The 8,990-nt window shown below is 47.4% G+C and overlaps 1 protein-coding gene across 1 annotated transcript; it reads left to right on the top strand.

Annotated features, from left to right (window-relative positions):
• The first annotated feature begins 3,798 nt into the window (after nt 1-3,798).
• On the top strand, nt 3,799-8,624 carry HTR1B (5-hydroxytryptamine receptor 1B). Its single transcript, XM_073335129.1, has 2 exons — nt 3,799-5,625; nt 7,533-8,624. The coding sequence occupies exon 1, from the start codon at nt 4,410-4,412 to the stop codon at nt 5,562-5,564; it is 1,155 nt and encodes a 384-aa protein (XP_073191230.1). The 5' UTR covers nt 3,799-4,409; the 3' UTR covers nt 5,565-5,625; nt 7,533-8,624.
• Nucleotides 8,625-8,990: the final 366 nt, after the last annotated feature.

The raw sequence follows: 8,990 nt of genomic DNA, 5'->3' as shown, positions 1-8,990 counted from the left end.
GAATACACTCTTGATCATAAGATTCAGCGTTGTATAGCATAACTTTAAAAACGTGAGAAGGAAAGACATTTCCTGCCAAACAAACAGGGGACCAATGACTGCTGAATATCGATGTACAATACTGAGAATTAAGGGAGAAGGACAACCGCAAGAGCACGCTCAGAGGAACAAGAACTTTTTACAATAAGGGTAAACAACTGCATTAGAGAGGCCAGAGCTCATTCTCCAGCCACCTGGTATTTATCTTGATTAAAGGTTAGATTGGAGGTCATAAGGTTAGAAGTTACTGTTGAAGGACAGGCGGTTGTAAGAGAAGAGACTTTCCACCGCAGGAAGACATGCTGCTGCAAAACAGAAACAGTTTTTGAAATTAAAATCAGTGGGGTATCACAAGTTGGCCCTTCTCGGGAGAATTCGGGAGTGGGTATTCAGAGGGAAGTTGCCTACAGGAGTTTAACCAAAATCAATAGAAAATGTTAAATGGGAGAGGGGGAACTTATGCTGCAACATGAAGAACTCACATTGTAAAACCTCTTCCCACTGAAAAGAGTCCCGAAGAATACCAAAAGCTCTATATTATTATTTGTTATAAGTAACGATCAACGAATCAACGATCAACCTCGTTGTGTTTGGCAATGTTGAAGCATGTACATAAAACAGTCGCTACGCCAAAGGGTGGGAGACCAAGCTTCACTGATGGTCAGTATTCTACCCTCATTTACATCCGTGGAAGAGTAATTAAGCAGTGATTGAATTTACCCACTATGTAACATGTGGGCATGGGCTAATCACTCACTGCTAAATTGTCAAGGAACACATTCCCAGTGTGCAGTGAAGTGCAGTTAAATACACCGTTGTGTGTACATACAAAATAAAATACTTTCATAAAAACAACTTCTGGCCTTTTAATCAAGTGCATACTTTACATCAATAGGTGACGAATCTTGGCTATATCGATTGGTTCCGTGCTAAAAAAGTGGCAAACATCAGAGGCTGATGCTTGGGAGTGAACAGGGACGATATATACTGTGACCAGAAGCCAATGCTCGTACAGCCAAACCTTGTCTATCAAAACTCCAATTAACTCAAACTCTCATCTTTGCCAAGATTTTGATTGAAGCTCTAAGTTCTGCAGAGTTTCTAACTAGATGATTTCAGTGAGGCGAGGACTGGGCCTTTATGGCTTGACTTTCAAAATGCTGAGCACCCGTACCTTCCACCAATTTGTGGGTGCTCAATACTTCCGAAAGGCATGCCACCCTGTCTGGAGGGTGCAGAGGGGGGATTGAGCCCGCGCATGTCTTGCTGTCCAGCATCACTGCTTTTCTCGGGCTGACATTCCGTATGGACGCTAGTCTGTTCCAGAAGGTCTCGTTCCTGGACAGTTCCCTACAGACGGCAGCTCTTTCAGCGCACACCGCAGCCTGCAAAGTCACGGTAGCTGTATGCAACTTTTTCTCTGAGCTTCTATTTGGGGAGCTTTCTTACCAGCTTCCTACCCCCTTCGTTTATACTTGCACATCTCTGCTTCTCAGCCTGCCACCCTAACACGCCCTTTGACTGGACACATCGCCTTGTCTGGTGTGCTTGTCTCGTCTTACAAGACTTTTCGAGTTCTCTTAAAGCTGCACCGCTGGTCAGGTGGGGGAGTGTATAAACAGGAGGAAATGGCTCTATAATTCTGTGCCAAAGCCGTGGGCTTTGACTCTGGCTCTCTCCCTCTAGATCAACTTACTTTCTAAATGCTCTTTGCTTTCCAGAACTGTCCTCTAAAAACATTTCACTGTGAGCACACCTGAAAACACCCACTAAAAGAGAAGGGTCATCAGAAAGAGGAAGGTGCTAACCCCTTTAGCTTTTGACATTTTACCTGGCCCACTGCACAGAACAAGCGGCTGGCTACTGGCTGGGCGACAAGAGCAAACGTGCAGCTGCAGAGTGCGGGCTGCACCAGGATCACCGACCTGCTCCCTTGAACAAAAGGCTCCCTGGAGGTGCTGGTGACTTTGAGGACTCAGCACTCCCGGCGAACAAGAGCAGAGCTTGCCAGCTAAAGATTGACAGTTTCAATTGCCAGACGACAATGCGACGCCCGCTGAGGTTCCCGGGTATGAAAGATTCAATGAGATTTTTAGTGCTCTGAAGGTTTATGAATAAACACCATGCACAAATCAAGTGTGTGTGTGTGTGTGTGTGTACTGTATACACACACGTACATATAGAGAATTCCCTTTCCTCTCCCTTCCCCAAACCGTTTTCTATACATCACTGAGAGACTCCAGCAGGAGCACCGAATCAATAAAAAATCTACATTTATTTTTCCTTGCAAAACTTTCCTTTGCTGCATGTGGGAAATGACTGAAACCGCTGCAAGGGCCACTTCTCAACAGCGCCCAGAAGTTAGAAATCCTGTACATTGTGTGTCCAGCCGGTACTAACACCACACACACACACTTCAGGCTCAGTCAGCCCTGTGTGTGTTGATTAAAGCATCCTCTCCATTAAACAGAGTGTGAACGTGGGGGCGGCGGCGGGGGGGGGGTTCTAAATGACAGGGTGATAATGCTTTAACAATCGGCTATTTGCTGTCTAGGACTTTAAATCCACACAATAAACGGGGATTTACACAACGTTAGTCCATAGAAGCGCTGGGCTCCCATCAGAGCGCTCCCCAGTCCTGGGGTTTCTCGCGGTGGGGCGGGGGGAGAGATTGCGACTCCGAGAGGAACCCGATAAAACTAGACCAATTCACTGGTTTATTGCCGGAAATCGAAGCCTGGCAAACAACAGATTACAGCTATCAAGCTAATAAAAACCACCTACTGCCGCCCTAAAGCCTAATCTCTGACCCCGTCTACTTGAGCGCTTTTCTTTGTAATCTGTTGTTTGTTTGCCTTTCCCAACCGGATACTGACTATATCTGAATGCAAAACTTCCCTAGCAATGTACGGGATACGGGTTCTGGAACGAGGATGCGCACACCGTGTGAATGGGATGCATCACTCGCGGGCAATGGTCTGGGGTGGCGGGCGAGCTGGGCTTGGCCTGCCTATGTTTAAGCAGTCCAGCAGCTGCGGGGGGGGGGGGGCAGTTTCCAACAAAAGCAAATGCAACTTCCGCAAGGACCCCCTCCAAGGGGGCTACAATACAGAAGGGCCGCACTATCGCCCCAGCATGCACAGCCTGGGTTAAAATCAGGGGGCGGATAAGAGATAACAGACGTTACCAAAAAGACAGGATCCCTCCCAAAAGCACCAGCCATCCCCGTCCCTATCAGGGATCGCTGCAGCCCGGGGTCTCGGTCTAAGGTCCCCAGCTTTGCAGGCTCCCTGGCCTCTCGCTTGCAGCTTGTTTCCAGCGCAGAAAAGCCCCCTCGGGCAAACCCCAGGGCTCAGGGTTCCCGCCCAGGAGCGGCAGGTAGGGGGCAGGGGGGACCAGGCGAGAGATCCGCCGGACCGAAACGCGGCTTGGGGCTTGGCCCGACCCGGTTCCTCGGCCCGCTCTCTCCAGCGCTCCCAGCCTCGGGGCGGGCAGCCGGAGTGGAGGGATGCGCCGGGCTCCGGTGGGAGAGGAGCAATGCACTGCCGGGAGGGGGGCAGAGGAAAGGGGCTGCCGCGGGCGCTAGGACCCGGAGGGAACTTCCCCGGGCAGGGGGGCGGGTGGTGAGCCGCCGGGAACCCGCACTCGGCACCGCACGAGTTGCGCTGCTCCGGCGGCTCCGAGCCGGGCTGTATATAAGGGGCGGAGGCCGCGCGCCTCTCACTCCCGGCCGCGCTGCTGCCTGCCGGAGCCCAGCCCCTGCCTGCCCCCGAGCGCTCGGCGGCCACAGGGGCGCCGCCGCCGCCTTTGCCGCCCCTCGCAGCAACTTGCTGAAGTGGGCGGCGGTGGCGGGGCAGAGCTCCCGCGGGGCACCAGCGAGCCGGGCTGGCGCGCCCCCCGCCAGCCCGGGCGGCCATAGGCAGGGGAACCTCCGCCCGGCCCAGTACCCGAGGCGTCGCGCTGTTCCCGCCCGGAGGCTGCGGGCTGCCCGGGGAGCGTGGCGGCCCCAGCCCCGCAGGCAGAGCCGCTCTGAACCCCGCCACAGCGCGGGGAGGTTTCAGGCTGGCTGCAGCCGCGTGTGCTAATGCACCGGCTCGCGCGGTGCCCGGGTTTCGCTGGCGCCACTGGGCAGGGGCCCGCCGGGGCGCAGGAGAAGCGAGAAGGCTCCCCATTGGATTGCCCGGCTCGGGCGGGGATGGGGAGCGTCGCCTCCCCGCAGTCCGTGCCGGGGCCGGCGGAGTTGGAAGAGGTGCAGCCCGCTCCGCAGGCGATCGGTTTCCTGGCGGGGGGAGCTGCCCTGCCATTTGCCGCCTCGGGTTGCTAACTCAACGCCCGTCAGTTTGCCGGCTGACGCTTCGGCTGAGAAAGTGATGGAGCAAGCGGCTCCCTGCCAGCCAGCACCCGACAACCTGAAGGTGCTTCAGACCAATGACTCGTACCACGACCGCAACTGCAGTGCAGCGGAAGGGATCTACCAAGATGCCACTCCGCTCTCCTGGAAGATAGTCCTCACCATTATCTTGGCTCTTATCACTCTCGCCACCATGCTCTCTAATGCATTTGTAATTGCAACCGTCTACCAGACGAGGAAATTGCACACTCCGGCCAACTATCTCATAGCCTCCCTGGCTGTCACGGACCTTCTTGTGTCTATCCTTGTCATGCCCATTAGCACCATGTATACTGTGACGGGGAAATGGACTTTGGGCCAGATCGTCTGCGATGTATGGCTATCTTCGGATATTACTTGTTGCACAGCCTCCATCCTCCACTTGTGTGTCATCGCCCTGGACAGATACTGGGCGATCACCGATGCAGTTGAATATTCTACGAAAAGGACTCCCAAGAGGGCAGCGGGCATGATCGCTTTGGTCTGGGTCTTCTCTATCTCCATTTCCATGCCGCCTTTGTTTTGGCGTCAAGCGAAAGCGGAAGAAGTTTCTGACTGTGTGGTGAACACAGACCACATACTGTACACCGTTTACTCCACAGTGGGAGCCTTCTACTTCCCCACCTTGCTGCTGATAGCCCTCTATGGAAGGATCTATGTGGAAGCCAGATCTCGGATTTTGAAACAGTCGCCAACGAAAACAGGCAAAAGATTAACAAGGGCTCATTTAATAACCGACTCCCCCGGATCATCGTCATCTGTCACCTCCATAAACTCGAAGGCCCCAGAGGCTTCCAGTCCAATCGGATCTCCTGTATATATGAATCAGGTCAAGGTGAAGATCTCGGATGCCCTTCTGGAGAAAAAGAAGCTCACGGCTGCTAGGGAGCGAAAAGCTACCAAGACTTTAGGGATTATTTTAGGAGCCTTCATTGTCTGTTGGTTGCCCTTCTTCATCATCACCTTGGTGTTGCCTATTTGCAAGGACGCTTGCTGGTTCCACATGGCCATCTTTGACTTTTTCACCTGGCTAGGATATCTCAACTCTTTAATCAATCCCATAATCTATACAATGTCCAATGAAGACTTCAAACAAGCTTTTCATAAACTGATGCGTTTTAGATGCACAAGCTGAATGTTGAATGCATTGTGTTCTCCCGGGCTGCTTGAATACACTTTTGTGTCTGATTCTACAGGTAGGTTGATTATTGTTACAATGTTGTCATTTCTCTAAAAGGCTGCTCTAATGGGAGAGCGCAGTTCAATCAGGCAGGCAGGGCTTTGCTTCCCTTCAGAGGAGCGAATCTGTAAAAGTTTCTCCTCTAGCCCTGGTAATGACACTGCTGCTTCTGATCCCGCTAAGTAGCAATAGCTCTAAAAAAAAAAAAAATCACTGTTCTCTCTCCTGGATTATGCCCTCTAGAGCCCGTAGAGCACTATGTTAGGAGTTGGAGAGCTTTTGGACACCTCCTTTGGACAGATCTACAGCTTGGCAGTACTTGAACTAGAAGTTTATCGCCCAGCATGCCCTAGGAGAACTTTGTGTATCAGCTGTCTCTGCAAGTCCTTTGGCAATGTCTCGCTACAGCTATCTTGCTCTTTGTTTCTTTAATTTAAAACCTGACGGAATGAGCCACGTGGACTTTATAAGGTTCCAAACCTTAGTTTGTAAGCGGACAGAGCAGACACCTGGAAGAATTGGCAATGATGGGTTGAGGCTAACCACCTTATACTTGAAACTGGGGGCAGGGAGGGGTTATTGAGTATGAAAATAGCAACCCCTTTGTGTTTGTTTTCCCGCAGCTGTGTGACTTATTTCTGTTTAGCTATAGTCAAATCACGTTTAACAAATCAAACTAAATTGTACGCGCGCTCGTGCCAAAGCCTGCAAGCTGCTTTCATTTTATTGCCGCTACACTCTGACATTTTACATATTTAAACTCGCAGCCAAAGGAGGCCCATAAGGAGTGACTCACACCAGTTTGCTGTTATTTCCACATATTAATACAATCATTTAGCCCAATTAATGTTAAACAACCCTATCTTTTTAAGATGCCTTTGCTCTCTAATCCAATTCTGCCAATTTGTCTAGGGTGGAAAAAAAGCAGAAATTAATTCAGAAAAGTAGACTGGTCCAAACGGAAGCAAATCTGACTACAGTGACACTGCGGTCGAATTAAGAGAGCCTTGGCGTATTTTCTCCGTGCAGGACTTTTAAAATGCGAAGTATTTTCTCTTTGCACTCATTCACAATAACATTCCTTTCACTTCTAATCCCCTTCTCATGCACCATTATGCACCTTCAGAGACCTGCTCCCTTTCCAGTAGTATTTGTAACGCAATATAGTAAGAACCCCGCTGTAGCTCCGGTCTCTTGATTACTCATCTCCTTGTGAGGATTACATGAAATACATGGGCCATCTGCCTTAGAACAAATAGAAATGGCAAAGGTAGCTAGTTTCAGTGCTTCTGGTTTTTGCTCAAAGAATTTGGGAGTTTTGGGGGCAATATTTAGATAAAACTAAGTGCCAGAGTTAATGTAACATTCACTGGGAGGAATGAATGTTGCTTCCAGATCGATAGTTCATACTGAACTGTGTAAGTGCCCGCCCAGCCTTCTCATTTGCACCTCTCAGGAGACTGATAAGTAGTTCTTTCTCTAGACAGAAAGATCAGAAGATTTCACTGTGCAGTTGGAGCTTGATCCAAAACTCCAACATTCAATATGAATTTTTCTATCTATTTCAACTAGTTTGGATCTGGCCCTGTTTTAGGAGTGACCTTAACTTCAGCACACTATGGGTCCCATGCTGCCTTTGTACACCCACAATTCCCTTTGGCTTCAAAGACAATTTTGCCTGAATAAGGGTTGCAGGATCATTTGAAGTAAGATGATTTTAATATAAACATTAACATTCTATACACACTCCCACTAAATTAAGTGTCCTAAAGGATTCTGTTTACTTCACATGTTGAACAAATGTGCATTTAGCATAATATGATGTAATATATATACTTTTCAGCGCCATTTTATGCAGAATACTTACTGTCTTTGTTGTGACACTTTAATAATTCTATGAATTTTTTCCCTTTTTGTCTGCAGAATCAAGTTGCTATTGTAAAGACACACTGCTTGAACCCCTCCCGCTCCAGTTGTCAGATTCATGATGCTGCAATAACATCAATACATACTGCCACCAAATTGTTCTGCCCTGCATTTCAATGTAATGACTCTTGCAAAGATGCTTTTCCAAAAAGCACATCTCTTACAAAAAGAGAGCAACTGCAAATCAAGATTTAGAACTGATCGGGGTTGGAAACAAAATTTGAGAGTAAAACGTCTATTTATTTTGCAGGCTTGCCTTTAACTTTTCTCTTGCAAGTTGTAGGGGTGTGCATAATAGTTGTTTGTGTCTGTATGAGCATAGTTGTACTTATGTGTACCTGTAATTTCTTTCTTTCAGTGGAAAGAGTTGTTAACTTTACTTTAAAAAGGGACTGGAGGAAAACTGCAGCATTTAAAAATAGGAACATAAACTGTGTAAGTGACTCCTTGGGCAGAACATGTGTGTGAAGCAGGAGTGTGCAAAATGTTATATTTGTATTTGAAACAATAGTAAATACAAATACTGTAGTAATAAGAGTCCTAGATGTATTCAACTGCATCACACATGGCTGTGTCCTCGGTTTATCCTTTAACAATTGCTGTCTCTTGTATTATAGTTTCCTTCATAAGTTAAACAGTTCTACTCAAACATTAAGGGAAAACAAAGTTCTGTGCTTTACCTTTGAACAACTGGGACTAAGTACTATTTGATGTTGTAACTGAAGTTTTTTCTATTTTTGTGTCCATTGCACACCCTTACTGCATCAAACACTGGAGAATTTAGACCATCTAAAATACTTAATATTGATTATTCTACTCTGTAGGGAGATGAAGCAGTTTGCTTTGTTAAAAGAGCCACAGCACCTGCAAAATAAATACCCATAATCCTGGATAAACTGATGTCAGACATCAGTGAAATAACTTTCATTTTTTTTTCTTTATTCAGCTAAGATCTTAAGACAAGTCTACTTAAGTCCAGCAGTCAAAATTAGTTTCAGACTGTGGCCACCTGCTGTGATACAAATGCATTGAGTGTTCCTCCTATGTGTAACTGAAAATGAAATACAAACAATAAAAAGCTTCACTGTGTTCTCAAGAGTATTTAGTAGTAATTATGTTACTAAGAAGAATATTTATTGGTTCACTTGGCTTTCTCAATACTGTCCTTATAGGTAAAGATCATTTGATGTATCTATCATTCAAGACAGTGATTGATGAGGGCTAAAATTGTAAGCTGCAATCAGCTATCAGGTTTTTAATAGAGTGCTTCACTCTTGAGCCTTCCACTGTCCTTAGGTATAACTTCTATGTTTATTTTCTGTACCATCACAGATAAATTTCAGTAATATAAATTACATGCTTAATAAAAGCACAGCTTATCGCAATAAGAATAAACAAAACCTGCTTAGTCACCCAAGTGCCACAGTAATTAATGCTCCTATTGAAAAAAGAATT

This window comes from Lepidochelys kempii, chromosome 3, assembly GCF_965140265.1.
Source record: "Lepidochelys kempii isolate rLepKem1 chromosome 3, rLepKem1.hap2, whole genome shotgun sequence".
NCBI classification, from domain to species: Eukaryota; Metazoa; Chordata; order Testudines; family Cheloniidae; genus Lepidochelys; species Lepidochelys kempii.
Note: the sequence above shows the minus strand (reverse complement) of the source record. Positions and strands in the feature narration are given on the sequence as shown.